The following is a 20,009-nucleotide window of genomic DNA, read 5'->3' as shown; positions in this document are numbered from 1 at the left end:
GTGTGCCCTCCTCCAGCGGTTTTGGGAAGGGAAGGTTTGAACGAGGCGGATGCCGCATGCCTGGAGAGACCACTAGTGGAGAGCTGTCTGCGGTGCACGGGCAGGGAACGGGGACAAGAAAGTGACACAACAATGAATTTCATTCACTCCTAGAGCTGTCAGTGAGAAAGAAATACGGGAAACGCCACTCCGAGTTTAAAGTGCTAGGAATTAAATATATCCTGCTCCTCATCCAAGGTTGTTTTTTGCCGTTCTTTTAACAACTAAGAAGAAAAACACGAACAAGAGCATCCTAACTATCATTTGTCACCTGCTCCTTAGATCCAAAATTCAAGGACATGAGGTCACAGTTTTCTGTCAAAGCTTTATCTGAACACTGGAGCACTACCAGTATAGTCGAAAATTCTTTTTCAAGAGAAGCTTTTTTAATAAATATAAATTTAATAGTTGTTTTCACATTTGTTTTATATTGTTGGTTGCTTCTTGGGTTTTTTTCTACACCTGGTTTATGGTATTTCTGTGAAGCCAAGCTGCCAGCTGGCCTTCCATGAAATTTCCTGATGTGATTCCACCTTCCTGCATGGCCTATCCTTCTACTGCACACACCTCAGGTGGAGTGTGCTGTTGCTGATAACCAAACACAAATTTATGTTGTCAAGGGGTCAGTTCTAGATGGATTTAATCTTCCCCTAAAAAATATTCCTTCTAATTTATTATTCGGGAGATAAACCTGTCACCTCTTGGGTGAAAGTGGTGTTGTTCCACTTCTTGGAGTGAGCAATTGGACAGACCATGTGTCACCTCCTGAATTCAAAAGGAGATGAGAGATTTCACCCCAAAGCTGAAGTTTGGAATCACTTTACACAGTGATAGAGCAGGCACATCCTAATGCACAATGTAAGTACTTCTAAAATGCTGCAAGGTATTCATTGGCATATACATCCTTCTGTAATTCAGTCTCCCACATTTTTGGTTTCCTTAACCACAAAAGCTTCTTAACTATGTTTTCCTTCACAAATGTATTTATCAAGGAGTGTGCAGGAGCAAGGAGTAAATTTGACACTTTGGTAACCAGCACTGTTCAACAGAACTCGAGCTGGTGCCCACAGGGCACAGTGTGAATTATTTCATTAATGTCAACAGAGACAGGAGACATTTACCATTTTGTCAGTGTTATAAATCACACCACCAACAGTTAAGTGAATATAAGTTCGTATAAGGCAAGTGGACAATGATTTACAAGATCATTAAAAGAAGGAACAAGAATGACTTGACAGCTATATGCCAAATAAGCTGATACACTTTGGGCAATAGCCTTAAAAGCTGCCTTTTTAAAAGCAAGTGTTACACAGGCATTTATTCCAGCAACAGTGTGAGCTCCTTAAAAATCAATCTTTTCACCCTTCACTCCCAGCGTTTTTCCTTGATCTGCATTGTTCTCTCTGACAAAAGACAGGCGTTGCAATTAGTCACAGCTACCCAAGCTATCAACACCCCAGGGCTTTCTCATCCAAATGACTCACCTTGAACTTTTTCTTTACATTTTTAGCCTTATTGTTTCTTCCCTGTTTGGAAGCACAGCAGTACACAAAAGCAAGATGGGATGCAGAAATAAACAAGTTTAAGTGGTACAGTCAGTTCTTAATTTTGTTCTGTACCGAAGGCTGAGCTCATCATTGTCATTTTCATCTTTATCCTGGTTCATACTGCTCCTTTCTCTCTTTTATCTGTAAAATACAGGCAAGCCTGTGGTAGCATTAAGGGTTTGAAATTATCTGAAACATCATCAGGATTTCCTATATGGGAGAGGAGTTCCTTAATACAAGGACAAAGTACTTTTGCACTGTTTTGAGGGGAAGCAAATATACCAAAAGCTGTGTCAATGTGCTTTATTATGCATCAAGAAAATCTTCTCAGTATGAATAAAATCCCCCAGAAAATCTCCAAAATATTATTTGCAGCAAAAGTTAAGGTAATATAATCACACAATTTACAAAAACTAAGAACTCCTGAGAGTCACTCGCCATCAGCAGTAACTATTTTTTCAGCAAACAGAGTAAAATTCTCATTTCTGATTTTAACTTTGGATAATCTCAGCATTTCATCTGACAAGGTGTGTTTTTAATCTCATTTATTATTGAGCTATGGTAGAGAGTTGTGAACAACTCACACATTGCTTGAGCAGTCAAGCAGCAACAAAGCTGGGCACCAGAGAACTTGCCAAGTAAGCAAGGAATTCTATTTTCAGGTGTAAACACCAAATTTATGCCAAGATACATAGAAAGCTTGGTGCCAATACCTTTACAGAATCTTAAGAGCTTTAGAAAGTGGATCCACGGGGAGGGACAGCTTTATCTTGTAGATTTTGCTTAAAATACCTTTTAGAGAACTGGGGACCTGCTGCAGGCTGTGGGAGCTCTGCTAACAAGTTTTGGTGTAATCAGATTTTAATTTACTGTAATCAAGGCAAGGAAGGCTCTGTTCTTGAAAAAGCATCAAGTTAAACACCTTCAAAGAGCCAGGTTTAGAAGTCAATGTTCAAAAATACGAGAGACAAGTGTTCTGACATTACAATTCTTTATTTGTGTTTGAGTCCACGATCTATACAGGTATTTACAAGGCATGGAAATGGATAACAGCACAAAATACAATTGAGGTATAAGCTAAGAGCACAGTATGTCATGTTTCAATAAATATAATTCAAAATTTGTAAACTAAGTGACCAGATAAATGCATCTTGTCTACTAAAACCATATAAAATATCTGTTAAATCTCACGTGAGGTAGAGGACAGTTTTGTGTGTCATGTGATGCAACCACAGCAACGCTGACAATAAGACTGTACATCATTGGCAAAGTATTAAAAATTGTTGAATGCACTGATCGTTTTTCACAGGCTTTTCCTGTGGTTTCAGAATTGTCACTCAACCTGTTGCCTTGAGCTAACACGGACTCAGCTGTTTTGCAGCTACTTTCTGTCATTTGAGAGAATTATACTGGCATGTCAACAGCAATAAATACTTTAGAGAGTGAGGATGAAAACACAAAAAACGTTCTGTCAATCACAGAAAGCAACGTGATGGCAACGAAATATTTCAGACCAACTTTTTATTATTTCCTAGAATTTGTTTAAATACAGTACAGCTGTGCTTTCCTTTCAGTGAGGTATCTCTTAGAAGAAAAAAAAAATCAATTGATATCATTACGCTTAATTAATTTTCAAATAGCAAAATTTTATACCATGTTTGCTGTGCTTGATGAAGTGCTTAAAACTCATTTTTCAAGCATTTTCCAACTGAACCACTAACCCTGAAAAACAATTTCCTAAGTAAGGGAGACACACTATAAAATCGTCGTGCAATTCATAAGCAATAACTGCTTTAACAAAAGCTAAAAAATGACTGTATTTTTTAAATAGATATATGCAGCAAATAGAAAATTCTACAAGCTTTCTGTAAAGAAAACCAATGAACATTCGCACTACAAATGTAATGAGCAAAAAGAAAATTGAAATTTGCAGCTTTCTGCTGCTTACTATCAATGGCTTAAATACAATTACTGAAATATTGCAAGCACAGATTAATAGGTAGGAGAAATTATGTCTTTTGTCGACTTCACCATGTTATAGAAAACTCTGTTGTGTGGATTAATTACACAAATCAAGTGCAGAAAAAATACAAAGTTGTTATCTTTACTGACAATCAAAATATATACTCTACAAACAAGTGAATTCTAGGAAGCTGACCACGACAGCATTTTGAGGCCAACTTCCCAACTAATGCTAGGAAAGGTTTCCAAAAATTTCATAACACATTCTAGCTATCCCCTCCCCCAATACAAAACAAGAATGTATGAATAAAACATTGTGACTTCTAAAATATAGGCCAAGACTTATTTCTTTTCAGGCCAGCCAGTAGCTTTATGCTCCCACCCAACTTTTCCTACATCACTAATTGCATTATGCCTTTACTATGTACAGATGGTTTTACACCTAAGCTATCAATATATTAAATATAGAATAAAATTATTAGTTTAAGAATGTGAAAACATAACTACATTCATCTAAATATTCCAAATGAACGATATGCTTTACAAAAACTAAAACACAGATTTAACAAAGTTTGGAGATTCAGATAAAAATCTCTTTCGTTGAGGGACACCTGGTTACACTACGAGTGAGGTGTTTCCAGACTGCCAAAATTACAAGAGTTTTATCCTCTAAGCTCTCATATTTTATTGATTAAAGTATACAAAGCGTGTTAAAATTCTCTTTTATAAAAGTATAGGAGCAAATTAAGTATTCACCTCCAATCCAACTTATTCCAAAAGGTGCACTAGGCAACTTCCATCTTGGTGTAGGTGTTTAAGAAAGCAACTTTCAAATTATAGACAATTTTAGGGCTTTGTTCTACAGGCTTCATGTCACAACTACCTGGGAAATTTACTTCTTGCCTGAAAAGATCAGCAAGCAATGACTGAAGGCAAACCAAATACATAAAATGAGCATGCTGTGACTAAAAGCAAAAACCTAATGACTGATTTAGTCTCTACCATGAAGTGTGCACTTAAGTGAGGGCCCTCAAGTGTGCATTCCAAGTTCAGGCTGTAAAATGAACCATTCAACAGAATTAGGATAAGGTAGCAAAAAAAGGTCAACATATATTTTTTTCTAAAACTGAAGAGCATTATTTACAATTTGCTAAAAAACTATCTTTCAGAGACTGAGCACACAAAGGTCTATGGCACATTTATGTATACATTATTACTTAAAATCAGTATAAAATTAAGTTTACACATATGAAAATTGTTTATGTTACGTCAAGAGCCTGAAAGTAGTATTTAAGAATTTTAAGAGGATTACAATAATTTAAAATGCATTCTAACTTTAGATTAACTAAATGGAATATTTACAAAGCTACTTCTAAGGTCATTTTAATAAATGTTCCATTGGCTTTACCAGCCAGATGTTCAAAAATAATCAGGAGGCCTTATCTGCAATTGGAATTGGTAAAACTTCCTATAGTTGCTGGAGTTCTTACAACAGTGAAAATATTGGTACAAAGGATGGCCAGCTTTTTATTGGTACAAAGGATGGCCACAGCATTTCCAGAGCCTCCAGCAGTGACCCAAGTGCTGGCTGAGGCACAGGAACCTGGGCAGCACCAGCCCTCCACAGCCACTGCTGAACAACCGCTGGCCAAGGGGAACATCTGAGCAGGACAAGAACACGGACAAGACCTCAAAGGAAACAGAATATTCACTATCCTACTAACAGAATAATCCCAGGAGGCTTCCAGATATCCAAGAGTTAAGCTATAAATGCTGTGGTGCATCAGCCACCGCAGCTGTGAGGAGGAGCTGTGGCTTTACCCACACCCACAGCCCCAGCCAGCCCCACAACACCGAGAAGCAACACAAAGGGGCTCTGTCCATCCGTCAGCAGCACCCAGGTGGAACTTCCCCATTCCCATTCCATCCAACACAGGATCTGCCAATCCCAGTGCACAGCCTCAAGCTCTGCTCCCCAGCCATCACACCTCCAGCAATCCCCCTGCCTGCTCTCCCTGTGCCCACGGGTCTGGTGGCTGGACGACAAAACATTGTTTTGTTTTGTTTTTAAAACATTGTTTTGTTTGTTTTGTGCACACACAACCAGAACCATTTAGTCAGCACCTTTCCCTCCAAACCAAGCTGCAAAGATAGGCCTTTTCCTTTTTAGTTTGTGTTTTTCTTTTTTTTCTTTTTTTGTTGTTGGTTTGTTTTTTTTTTTTCCAAAGGAAAAATTTGGAGATGGGAGCTGGAGAAAAATATAATCCTGGTATTCTTTTCCAGGAGGGGGTGGAACTAGATGATCTTTAAGATCCCTTCCAACCCAAATCATTCTATGATTCTCAACACTTTTTTTTTTTTTTTCTTTTCATCTAACCTTGTCAGTGTAAATATGACACAGAGCTCATAAACAAAATTGTACAATTATTTAAAAAACCATCCTATGACTCTGTGATGTTTAATTTACCACCTCATTTCTCATTCAATTTAAAGATATGTGCAATTTTATCTTTCTCTGTGATATTCATTCTTGTTATATCACTAACAGAGAAACAAAAAAGATTTTTCAGTTTTACTCATTGAGGAGGGGAAAAAAAAAAAATCAATGTAGGCTTTTACTAGTGGTTTCATCCAAAATTAACTGAATTATTAAGAGAATGTTAAACTTAAGTACCTTAAAACCAGAAACTAAAAGTACAAGTTAAAATTATGTTGTGAAACACTAGAATTACTAAAATATTCCTATCACTGACATGACCAGCTGACATCTGCCAGCTGTATCCAGTTTTTTGGAGAGAAGTGCAAAAAAGCTTTTCTTCATCCAACTTTAGCCATGCATTTAACCCACTAGGAGCCAGACTTCAGAAGTACTCAGACATTATATATATACATACAACAGTAATTCTGTACAATTACACATTTCCCAATGTTATAGCTTAACAAACATGCTGTATTTTCTTGATTCATGGTAACCCTACCATGCCATTCAAATACAGAGACTATCAAAATGATTTTTCAAAGTGCCATACCTCAGAATTTTATCTTTTAAGCTATGATCACAATGTCAGTTAAGGCCTGTTCCGTGTAATGAAAGAAAAATCCACAAGTTGGCAAGAAGCTCAAAGTGTAGAGGCTTAGGGTACTGAAGAAATTAATACATATTCATTAATAAATATTATTTTTGTTGAAAGCATTAATATCTGAAAAACAGTTAAGCTTTCTCAGTTTCTAAAAGGAAAAGCCCCACTTTTAAGCCTTTTATTAACATTTCTTTCATATGTACTAGAAGAAAACAGAAGAAAACTTGTGAATTTTTAACTTCCCAAGATTCCACTGTAATTGTAAATTTTTTAATTCACAAAACCAAAACAAAACAAAAAAAAATAACCCCTAATGTTTTCCTCTTCCAGCAGAGCAAGCAAGTGCTGGGTCTAACACTCCTTAGATTGATAATGAGTTGTTAAATAGACAATACTGAAAAGATCAGCTGACTTCACATAATGAAATTATGGGAAAAACTCATGCTGGTAAATCACTTTTGATACTCAACCATCAATCAGTTGTGGCAATTTTGAGCTCTGCCTTACAGACAAAAAGCTGCCTTTACTTTCCTCAGTTCAAGAATACTGAAACCCAAAATATTTAAGACCTTGAAGAACTGAGGATATTTTTGATGTACTTTCATAACTGGATGTGCAATTGATAGCAAAATAAAGATACCCACATATGTTTTAACAGACAATGTTTAAAGGTGTAGAGTCCTTAAGACTGCATTAGAAATAGACAGAAACTGGTCACTCTAAATCAAGAGTTTCGTATTTTTCATTGCTTGAAAAAAACACCAGTACAAATCAATGCAGATTTTCATTGGCTAGGAAAATCTAAAAATGTCTATCTCTATTTATTTATATCTATGTATATCTTGATCTGGACCTATCTGGGAAATAGAAATCCATAGAGAACACTTCCTCTCAGCACACAAAAATTGTTCACAATCATGAAAACCAAAACACCCTGTTTGAAGGACACAGTCGTGCTTCCTCTTCCAATTTCTATTTTCCTTTCCCATTTTTTGAAGATTTCAGGATCTGTAGCTTCAATTCCTTTATCATCATCTCCAGCTTTTGCCGGGCCTCTCGTTCCTGTCTCAGTTCATCCTGGAGCTCCTGTCTATCTGCCTCTGCATGATCCAACCTCTGCCTCAACTCTGCCAGCTGTGAAATACACAAGAGACAAGATGTTTAGTAAACATCAAAGGGTCACAGATGGCCACTCTATGCATCCAAGTATTTCAGTCCAACAGAATGATGCAGTTATGAAGTTATCACTTACCTGCTACACCATTAGCAAACAATGCCAATGTGCAAAGTTGCATAAACATCATACTATAATTTAAAAAATGGGAAAATCTAATTTTTAAATGCATGTAAGTTGTATCTATATGAACTGTCACACCAGACTGTCAATAACACACAGAATCTGTTGTGGAAAATTGTGATGTCTGCATTGGATGTGTCACAAATCCCAGAACAAACTGCATTTTTTCATTTCCCAAGTCCATTTCTCTTACTTGACAAAATACTACTTCTTTATTTCAAAGCCGGAATTTCTTTTTTTCTAAAGAAACAAAACCAACAACACTGTTTTCTGATATTCCTTAGTATAAATGAAATATTCAGGAAATTTGAACATAACCATCTGTGTGTGTGTGTTCAAATAAAAAACCTGAGTCCACACAAATGTTTTTTTGATATATTTTGTGTTTAAACATTGAAATTAAGTATTCTTTTCCTCTCTGGAATACAGCAAGGCTTAAACTTGCTAGAATGTCACCAAAATTATTTACAGGGACATCTGGAAACATCTTTTCAAGTGTGGGAAAGTTCCTTATTGTTTATAGTATGCTACCAGCAGTTAAAACAGGGAGGAGACTGGAAAGCAGCTATTCCCTCTCTCCCATTGATTTACGGGTTATTTCTTACTAAAAGACCTCACTCCATGTAAAAAAACCCATTTGCCTTTATAATTAGAGGTATCTACCTGAGGTACATCATCACTAAGCATCCCTCTCACTGAGAATTAGGAAGACAGCTCATGAGAAGGAAAGCAGGAACACACAAGGTGTTACTGGTGTTCACCAACTGCTACAGAACGTACTGGGAGAAGGAATGGCTCTGCTGGTTGTAGAGAAACACCACATTTCATCCCCACTTCTTTAATCAGAAATACTTCAGCAGTTTTTAGCCAACAGCAGGCTGTTACTGCAAGTCCTGACTGCACAAGTGATGCAGTGAAGTGCTGCAGTGCAACAGTGCCCACTGCCTGCATGCTGCAACACGCCCGTGGCTTTGATTTCCAGCTCTAAGGAAAGGTTCCAGGACTGGTTATTCTGCCCCACTGTGACTGACAGGGTGGAGCAACTGTTTCAATAAAGAAGGCAAAAAGGGGGACAAGACAGTGCATATTCAGACAGGCCTAAAAAGGAGAAGAGCAAGCTGCAAATACCAAATTCTTAATTCTGTTTAATGCACAAGGAGAGTTCCTCCCAGTCCACAGTTCTCAGACAGAAAAGGCAGCCTGGGCAACTGCGTCAAGAGCACATCAGATTTTTAAAAATACAGCTTTTTTAAAATGCTGTATACACCACCTGGGGAAGTTCTCTGTTCCCAAGACCTCTGTTTAACTCTGGTGCTTCTTGGAACCAGAATCTACTGCAAGATGTGATAAATTAAAAAAAAAAAAAAAAAAAAAAAAAGGTTCAAATTATACATTGTGAATAAATCTACCACAGAGGTAATAACAGAGCAAACTTTTACACAAGGAATGTATGTCGTTTTCAAAGTCTAACTTCAAAAGGAACACACAACCAATCTCCTTGGGGAACAATCCACAGTTTTCACCCTCCAAAGGGAGTAAGCTGCACAAGCCCTATAAAACATGCTGTACATGATGATCTCCCTAAATTAGAACACGTTGTTACTTGCACTAACAGGGCTTGTACCAGATGTTTAGTAAATCAGGCCTTAGTCAGAGAGGATTATTTCTGGCAGCAAAGGCCAGGAATCAGTGGAGTGGGATGTCATGAAATTAAATTCATGAGAAGGATTTACAATGCAAGTCTCTGCCCTACTCACCAAAAATATCAAAACCTGTCTCTCAAGTAGTGCCTGTTTCTCAGTTTGAGTCAGTCAGAGCAGGAAATATACACAGTTGTGAACAAAGGACCACAGAGCCCTACTGAGCTCAAGTTTTAGATTTTGTTCACTTTAAAAATGAGCCTGTTAAGACTAGTTTTCTGTGATATGCAAAATTAAAAAAAAAAATCATAACTACAGCTGATTTTTAAAAGGGGCATTCCAAGGTTCCCTTTATCATTAACTATATTTTTTCCCATTGGAATAACCTCCAACATAAAGAAGCAATAGTAAAAGCTAAAAGGAAAGTGAAAGGAAAAAACAACTCCATAGGTTTCGACATATGAATCCAAAAGGCAAGAATAAGAGACACCAATATGATTTTCATTTCCAAGAAAACTCTTGGCCAAATGTTTTGGTAGAGCCCAGAAGGGGCTTATCAGATACTACAGACAGTTCTACCAGCAAGGAAAATGAGGAGCAGCAAGGTATGCTACTAATCTGACAAAAAGAAGGTTCAGAGGTTTGGAATTTTTTTTTTTTTTTTACATAAAATAGTAATAATGTTTAAGTCTGTATCATGGGCAAGCCTATATACATTAAAACCAGAATTTGTTTTAAATGGGGATGTAACAGACCTCATGTTTAAATTTAATATTACATCAATAATATCATATGTTTCTGTAAGTTACATTCTACCTCAGTTTCAGTCAAGGAACAGGAAAATAAATATTGCTGTCACCGACCTATTTTGGTATCTGTCTGTGGTGTCAGAACACACAGAGAAAACGAAACCTTAAGGTGGCTGAACAACACCTTCACAATTTCCTGATACACTAAACATGTTTTGTTTGAAATAAACCTTCCCTTCTCACCTGTGCTGCATATTCAGCTTCTTTATCTTTCTCCAAATTGGAGTCACAGCTACATTTTTGCTTCATCACTTGGTCCAGCTTCTTCTCCAAGTCTCTCTGCTCAAAATAAAATTCTTCCATTCTTTGTGCATGCTCTGCTTGCAAACACTCGAGTTCTTTTTGTAAATTCTGCTGCTCTTCAGTCAGTTCCTTCATAGCTTTAGAGTTGCTTAACATTTCCACTTCCTGTAAAGAAAGATCAAGATCATGTACTCCTTCCTTCTAACACCAGAAAAGTAGAAAAACCTCACTTTAAAAGTGTTTCTGGAACCAACGAGGCCAAAAAGACCACTTGTAACTACCAATAACAACAGCCTGATAATGGTATTTATCTACTTATCAATGACGGCATGGAATTCTGTAACATGCATCTAATTTTTAAGAAATTACTTCTACTTCCAAGTACATGGAGCTTTCAGAAACAAATTTGCATTTGCAGCACTGAACCTCAGGAAGCAGCAGCATCGATTCACTAAAATACACTTTGAAGATGCAAGAATTGTAGCATCAGAAAACAAAATGAAGTGTTTGATTTCTTTGTCCACTGACATTTTGATATTTTTAAACTCATATTTTTTTTTAACTTATCTACAAGCTTTACCTCCGACAGCAGAACAACTTTAAAGTAGCAGCTCTAGGGCCCTACCTGAGCTCCTAGATTCTGCAATTAACATTAAAATAAATTAAAATATTAGGTCTGTTCCATGGACACAAGAAGCAAAGACAGTATTTCACTGAATTCAGAAAACAGAAATGTCACAAATGAACACCAGCTTCTAAAATAATCCATTATTAAAGAAAAGACCAAAAATAAAGTCCCTAAAAGCACAGCTTAGCAAATGGGAATAGAAAAATGGTGTTCTTTTTTATACATGGCAGTGATAAGACCATTCCTAGAATACCCATATCTGCGTCTTTAAAACCCTGAAAACTGAGACATTTTAGAGCATTCAGCAAAAGCAGGAGCTGCTTGGACCCAACAGCTGCAAACTGAAGAGACACCACTTATCAGTGGGCTCAAAACTCATGAGCATAAGGGATATTGAAGATTTGGTGCCTGGATTTAAGCTGAGAGAGAGATGATCTGTGTGCTCTGGTGTTTCTAAATGATGCAATCTAAACGATGTGATGTTGATGTGCAGCCAGCAAGCCCACACCAGCTCCCTGCTGCCCAGGGGGAAACGCACTCAGACTGCCACTGTACCATTTGGAGCTGCTGCTTCCTCCGCAAAATCGTGTTCAGCTTCTCCTGCTGCTTGATGTAGGTTTTCATGACTTCTTCCATGATCCTTCCCTTGTCATCCTCACAGCTGATGTCCTTCATGAGCGTGGGGGACAAGGTTCGTGCATCAGCACCTCCCTCACCACGGCCAGAGTCTCTGGGGATTTTGGAAGAAACGCGCTCAGACTTTGCACCTCTCGCAGAACGAGTTGACACAGGAGGATCTACACAGGAGAAAACAAGAGGACAATAATCACAGAAAGTTCAAATTCCAGAGTGAAAAAAATGCAAAGAAAACTGAGATTACAAAAAGGTGGAGGGAATTTTTGGAAACCTGAAGTGGCATCACAAAATTCTAGCTCAGTGTAAAGCTTTCCAAAATTCTGTGGTATAAAAATCAAAGCCTTCAATGTAATTTTCACTACTCACCTAAACGTTTAATTGGCTGCTCCACCCCAGTTTTCAAGTCAATTTTTTCCTGTTCTTCAAGAGAAAGCTCTGGATAGGAGGCAGTTTTTTTGTGCTTTCCACTACTGAGCTTCTTCTCTGACTGCCCAGGTGAGGATTTATTAACTTCGGAAGTTTTTACCGTTGTTTTTGCAACATCTTTGTATTGAGATGCAAGAGACACATTTGGGGCAACCACTTTATCACACATGTAAAGGTAGTAACTGAAAAAAACAGCAGAAGAATAAAATTCATAGTGAAAGGTAAGACATAATAAATGATGGCTGGTTGAGAGCAGTAAGCTTAATTTAACATGACTTCAAACTGTGAAAGCATCACTGAAAAATAAGCACATCCTTTTTAAATTTTTCCTACGCAAAAGGAAAGCCTAACGACCCACTTAATCTCTACTGAGTAGATTATCTAGATAAGGTTTTGAGGCTATCAAACAAGTAGATTTTCCAAACATTGCTGATTAAAAAAAATTACAGTACATCATATCAAGACTTCATTTAAATTCAAAGAGTGAAATTAGAATGCCACTGAATCCAGACTCTCCAGCATTTTCATAATCCTTATATTAGCAATGGAGGATGGGGAGGTGATCAGTGAAGTGGGAATGAGCACCTCACTTAAGTAACAAAGCTGTGCTCTGACAGTCCTGGGGCACATCTGAGACCAATGCTGGACCTTCCTTCCCAAGTACACTGAGCTGCCCATTTGGATTTTCACAGCTCCTGGACTCCAGGGAGCATCCCTGTGTCCCTCCCTCAGCTCAGTACAGAGGGAAGAGAGCCCCAGGTGTGTTCAGGTCAGTGCCAAGATCACCAGTGTCACTGGAGTTCAACTGCTGCCTTCAACACTTCCCTTCCTCCTGGTTCTGAAGGAAGGCACTGGCAGAAACACAACACGAGGGCCCATCACAGAAGTTCCTCCACTCCCTTCTCTGCGTGGGAACCAGTGTGATGTGTGTGCACCAAAAAGGGTCTGCTCTGACCCAAATTCAGGACCTGGGCAACCACAGGGGGTGAGGGCAAGAGGAGTATCAAGAAAAGCCATTTCCATCGCTGCTGCAGGTGACAAATTGGGTAAGGAGTCAAGGAAATGCACTTGGTTTCTAAAACCAGGAAACCAGCCCTCAGACAATTCAGCTGCAGCCCTTGTCCCACTGTGGAAGAAAGCCTTCAAACACCTCTTGGAAGTCTTTTCTGAAAGGAAATTAAGTTGTTCTCATGGTAAATAGGCCCTGTGCAGCTTTCCACATGCATGCATTGTATTACAATATCAAAGATCAAAAGTTACCTCTGTCATTTCTACTAAGAAAGGGGAAATTTTAATTACATCTCAATTGTATTGCCTGCTGAAGAACACCCACAGGTCACAGCTTGAGTCCTATACCAAAAAAACACTCACAAGCAGTTCATTAGTATTTACACTAAGAAATGCATAAAAATTGAGGGTTATATCATTCCTGTGTGATACCTGAAGAGTTTTCCTAAGAGTTCTGGTTTCCTAAATAGCCAAAAGTATTTGAATACTTGACAGTGTTTATAGTTCTACATAGGAAACTCGATTTACCTGGGGTGGAAAAAGGAAGGTGGTTGAGGATCAGTTTCTGCTTCTTGCTTTATAACTGGATACCACTGTGATAATTCCAGGTTCTGCTGTGGCTCTGCCTAAAGGAAAGCAAATAAACTGATAATTGAAACCTGGTTATTCACATTTTCATAAACACTCCTCAGAGAAATGGCATTTACACCATTAATACACCAGAGAAACTGGGGCACTGGAAAATGGGGTGTCTTTGGCAAAGATGCAGCATGATGCAAACCACAGAATTTTCTTTGATCTCCAATTTACCATTGTGCACAAAAGAGCAATGAAATTAACAGAAAATGTCTTTACAGACCTATCTAAAAAACTCTGCTGAATTTCCAAAACTCTACTAAACCAGCTTGGGAGAACAGAAAGTAGAAACTAGGATTCCCAAAAGGTTGTAGGAGCCTTTTGTAATAATGTGTCTATATAAAGTAAGCACCTGCCAGATACTTTATTTCAAAATTAAATGGAACAGTGTGCTGGTATTCCAGGGACATAACTTCCTTCAGTCATCACCAATTTTTATTACACAAGCAGGCAAAGCTGTTCCCAGTAACATGAAAATGCCATTCCCTTTGCAGTAGCAAACAAAATTTACTCAGGTGCATCAGAATATACAATCTTAAAAACTTCTGTGTATTTTGCATTTGGAAAGCAATTCTTGTTCTGTGTATCTCAAGAAATGCTTTTGGAACTACTCTTTACTTAAAATTCCTGGTGATACTTGGTGCTCCCCTGCAAAGTTGCTCTTAATTTCAAGCCAAATGTGTCTCATCACATATTTACAATATTCTCAGAGCTAAGGAATTGATTCATAATTTCACTGTATTAGAACAGCCTTGGGATGTGGGGTTTTGGGTAGGGTGTGGTTGGCTGACCCCAGGCAGCTGCCAAGCACCCACAGAGCTGCTCCCTCAGCATCATCCCCAGGGCATGGAAGGGAAAAAGAGCAAGAAAGCTCCTGGATCAGGATAAAGTTGGTTTAAGAGGTGAAGGAAAGAGAAAAACACAAGTGAAGCAAAGGACATGGCTCAGTCCCTCCCTCAGACAACTGCCCAGCCACCCTCAAACAACCTCCACCTTGGATGCCAAACCCTCTTTCTCCTCCTTCTATCCCAGTTGTTATTCCAGTAGCCAGACCATTGGTATGTTAGCCACAGTTTTAGCCACAAATCCAAAGCCTAGCACAATACAGGCTGCTACAAAGTAAGCCAACATCATTCCAGCCAGATGCAGTCCCTTCCACAGGCTGCTCAATTTAAAAACAGCCCATGAAGCTGAGAAAGTTACATAATCCTGTATTGAAACCTTTATGTAGTGTTCTAATATCTCCACAACTTCTTATGTGCTATATTATCAGAAAGGTTTGTATTTACACACCCTGGAATAAACCTTTAGAGAACTTCATCCCTGGCTGTGACCTGAGCTGCACAATCCAACACCCCCGACCCTGGCAGGAACCAAACCCCACCTGCCCCATTCTGACCAAAACTCCCACCCCACCAAACTCAGCTCTCACAATGAAACTGAAATTCAACTCCACCCCTGCAGCTCCTCAAATCACTTTTAACACAGACAGAAAGGAAGGGAGGGCACAAGGAAGAGAGGCTCTGGAGTTGTAAATTCATGAAAAGGCTTTAAATAAATAAAAAAGATTTGAATAATCTCTAGAAAAATGGCCTCATCCTGACACTTGCCAAGTTTTTTCTACTTACTCAGATCATTCTAATAATTTAAATAATCACATATAATCTACTTATACTGCAGCTAGTATGCAGTGATCTGATTTTAGCTTCAGATCACATTTGTCCATATTTCAGGACTCACATTTTAACATGCTTATATATTTACATATGAAATTATCAGGTCATCTCTATTTTCAAATTACTAGGTCAGATTTTTGCCCTTTTTTTTTTTACCTATTTCAAGTGGAAACTGAATTTACTGTCTACTCATTAGTGTGAATCTTGCAAATGACTTTCACAGCATGCAATCAAATTTTTACTTAAGGAAAGAAAATTAAATACTACCATAAATAAATGAAGTCTTTTTCTAACAGGATTCTTCCCTCACCATTCAGGTAAATGAAATAAGGCATCTATTTATATATATATATATATACATCTATTTCATTACCCAACAATTTGTTTATTTTAGATGCTCTTAAACAATTCTGTAAACACAACAAGTTGAATTTAATTCCTTCTACTCAAACTGTTCAAAAGGGTTACATGAAAAATTACTTCTTTTTCTTTAAGGCTAGCTGGACAAAGCTGTTCTTTAAGGAAAATAATATATAGGCAAGTAATGATTTCAGTGTAATCATTAAGCCAGTAGTTTTAGCAGAGATTGGATTTATAAAACCTCCACACTGTGAGATTTCCCACACACACTGGGACCAGGATCAGCCCAAGGAATCAGCCTGAGAAGCAAGGCAAAGTTTTAGTGCAGAGATGATGAGAAACTGTCGCAAAGTCAAAAGGAACAAGGATCTGTCAGCACAGGAATCAGCAGAGACTCGGTGACAGCTGTTCCATGAAGAGCAAGTGGATGTTGCACTGCAGTCTAGAACTCCACAGAAAATTATGACAATCAAGCACACAGCTTACAGCTTTCTTGTTAGCACAAAGAAAAGAAAGGAATTAATCTCAAGAGTACTTTGCTCTTAAAATATTGAAACAAAAGTGTATTTGCACTGTGAGGTGAATAAACTCAGAGCGAAATGTTAAGAAAGGCAAAGCCTGGCATCTAGGATGCTCCAAAGACTATGGGATTTCATTAATTCATTATTACTACCTGGGGAAAGACCTAGCCAAGGGCAACTGATCTTCCTGGGTCCTCCAAGACAACCACAAAGGATGTGTCAGCACTTCTGAGGACTGACTCAGCAAAGGTGGTGAGGAGGTGACAGAACAGCAAACAGAACATCCTGCACATAAATTCCCTTAGGAGTGTAAGGAAAGGGAATGTCTTGTACCTGATACCTCTCCCACAACACAGAAATGAGGAAAAGAAGTTGTGGCTGCTCCATCCCTGGAGGTGTTCAAGGTCAGGCTGGATGGAGCTGTGAGCAATCTGGGCTAGAGGAAGGTGTCCCCGTCCAGGCCAGGGGGTGGAATGAGATGATCTTTAAGGTCCCTTCTAACCTAAACCGTTCTGTGATTCTCTGAAGCAGCCTAAACTCCCTCAGGACAAGGAAAGGGAAACTGTACTCCAGCACTGCCCTCTTAAACTCTTTTACTCTTTTGTACTTCCCAGATGAATATCCAAAGGACAAAAAAAAAACCCCCAAACCTCCCCCACCATTGTACTTTGCTCAGGTTTTCACAGCTTCTGACTCTGGTTTCACACATTGGTTTGTAAGAAAGAACTACACATGTCTGCAACAGAAGAGTGCAGAAAGTTTTACAATTTCGTTTCCACCAGTCCAGTCCATATTACTGCCATTGCTCTTTTCAGCTGGGTTTTTTTCATCTTTGCACATGAAACTGAAAGATCTCATTGTCTGAAATCTGCTGGTGTGGGAAGAGAAGCAGCATTCATAGGTGTGAACATGGAAAACTATTTCCACTGATGCATCCACCATGCTGTAGTCCATTTCCTACACTGGCATTGCAAGAATAAAGACTGACATGTCTTTATCAGTTGAAAAGCAAAGTCTCTTTGCTAGGAGACTGCATCTTCAAATAATTCAGCATGTGGAAGCATGCCATACTGCAGACTTCCATGGGAATCTGCTGGTAAAATCTCTTCCTGCAGACTGGCACCACTGTAACAATACCTGTTACTACAGTCAGCCTTCCTGCAACACCAACTTTTCAGAAATTTGTGCTGAAAGGTGTCAGCTCATAGCACCCCTTTTTGGGCTCAACCATCTGCGCTGCTCTTGCTGCTATTTTGAAATCCACCACAAAACATCCAACAGGCAACATGGATTTATCATCAAACCAGCAGCCATCAAACAGACACAGAAACACTGAATACACTGAAAAGAAACTGTCATGGGGCAGAAATCATTAAAAGCCTATTAAAGTTTAAATTACACCCCAAAATTGTGCTTTCTATGAATGGGAACATCTATGATATTAATGTTTCTCTGCTGCTTGCCCTATTATTTAAAGTAGAAGCTCTCCAAGGGACAAATAAACTCTGTATTTTGGAACCACAGCACAGACTTGCAGCAGTATTTTAGGAAAAAATAAGATGTCTATTATTAACTATTGTCAAGATACCGGCCCACAGCTCATTACTTGGGCTGCTTAAAACCCCCTCTTTTTGGCATATTTTACTGCACAAGTGGTTTAAACAGAAAGCTCTTGCTGAACAAGCAGACTTTGGGCTTCTAAATAGCCATTTAGCAAAGCACCATTACCCTGCACACAAGTCATGAGATGGGTGGCCAGCAAGCCAGGTTGCCATCCAGCCTACGTGTGCATGCTGGAGTACAAACAACAAATGAAGAATTCATTTGTAATACTTGATTTTCAAGCTCCTTTCTGCTTTGCTCAGCTGCTGCAGCACACGCTGCATTAAAACCTACTCAAAGGTCAAATGGGAGAATGAAAATTTTCACAATAGCCTGAATTTTCCAGAGTCTGTATACCTTAGGACAGAACAAGAACCAACAAAGCCAAGCCACCCCGAATGGTTACTTGCAGCCCAAAGAGGAAAGAAATTACCACCCCTCTTAATGAGAAATGTTATTTCCATGGTGAAGCTCTCACAGATTTAACTTAGGCTTGATGTGACAAGTATTCCCACTTAGAAAAGCCAAGTAATGCGCTTCTAAAACAAGTATTTACGTGTAAGCAGAAAGAGATCTGGGAATTTTACACCAGGTGAACTTACTTTGGACCGAGTTCTTTTCTGATTTTTCTCGCTGAATTTCTCCTTCATTTCCTCCAAGAGATGCTTCAGCTCTCTCTCCTCTGATGTGCCCAGGTATTTTTGGTTAATGTGCAGGTAGCAGTGCCACTTGGCCGACTCAAACCCCCAGTGGCAGGTCCTCTTGTCTGGGGATCTGTGAGAATGCATCACGAAGGTCTGGGGTGAGAACATCCCGTAGCATTCCAAGCACTGGATACACGGGTCATCCGGGGCAAGGTAGAACTGAGGTGCAAACAACCCCTGGCACTTGCCCAGGCATTCATGCTCTACTTCAAAGGCACTGCCAGTCTCTTTCAGCTGGGCCAGGGTGTTCTTAGCAGGGAGGAAACTGCCACTTTGGGGGAAAGTGCGAGGGCGCAGTAAAGCATTGCATAGTCTCTGAGCGTCCGTCAGCGTAATGAGCCCACAGGACGGAGCGTTGAACGGAAGAATTCCCAAAACCTTCAGAATGTGAAGCTGGTCAGAAGTGCACCTTGAGCAGTAGATATAGAGCTCATCACACACCGTGTTGATCTGCTGCAAGGAAAAGTCTCGGAGAACCGAATTCAACACTTGAGGCAGGCAAAGTCTTTTTTCTCCTCCAACTTTAAAACAAGAGATGGATTCCCCCTCCAGCAAGGTCTGCGTGAGTTCCGTGGAGCTGTCTGGAGGGATGAGCAGAGGACCAGAGAGGATTTGTGGTGATGGGAGAGGCAGGAAGACAGTGGGTGACATACTTTCCTGGGAATACCGAGCTGAGAAAGCTGCAGGCCCGCCCAGCGAACTCTGGCTGCTCAGGTGGAACTGTGCCAACGTGTGTTTCAAACCTGGATTTAAACTCAAAGGCTCAGAGAGTGAAGCACTGTTTGGCTTAGCGGTTTCCCCATCAGCCTCCATCGGAGTTTCACCGTAGTCATCCAGGTTTTCCTTCTTTATTGTTGGCAATTTATTTATTACTACCTGTACTTTGTTATTTACATGCATTTCGGTCATTGCTTTTTTCAGTGGAGGACTCCCATCCTCTTGGATCCTGCTCCTTTTTTGGTCTGAAACCAGACCTAGCTGGAAGTTTATCTGTGGGCTTTCCATTGCTAAACACTGAGCTTTAATTAAGCCAGTCCTGAATGTGCATTTTCTTGCTTTTTATATAAAAAATAGCTTCATGTGATCTTGGAGCTGCACGCTCCTTTCCCTAAAACATCTTCTTCAGCATCCAACAGTAAAAACTGCAAGCCATTTTGCATGTAATACCATAAAATTACTAATGGAGAGGTTACAC

The 20,009-nt window shown here is 39.2% G+C and overlaps 1 protein-coding gene across 1 annotated transcript; it reads right to left on the bottom strand.

Moving 5' to 3' along the window:
* Positions 1–2,569: 2,569 nt before the first annotated feature.
* On the bottom strand, positions 2,570–20,009 carry SKIL (SKI like proto-oncogene). The gene is made up of 6 exons (XM_053986631.1): positions 18,713–20,009; positions 13,844–13,941; positions 12,248–12,489; positions 11,801–12,042; positions 10,558–10,782; positions 2,570–7,762 (listed from the first exon to the last, which is right to left on the bottom strand). Exons 1-6 carry the CDS (start codon positions 19,817–19,819, stop codon positions 7,601–7,603), a joined length of 2,076 nt encoding a protein of 691 aa, XP_053842606.1. The 5' UTR covers positions 19,820–20,009; the 3' UTR covers positions 2,570–7,600.

The sequence above is a fragment of the Vidua macroura genome, chromosome 10 (assembly GCF_024509145.1).
Source record: "Vidua macroura isolate BioBank_ID:100142 chromosome 10, ASM2450914v1, whole genome shotgun sequence".
NCBI lineage: Eukaryota > Metazoa > Chordata > Aves > Passeriformes > Viduidae > Vidua > Vidua macroura.
This window is presented reverse-complemented; position numbering and strand designations above follow the sequence as displayed.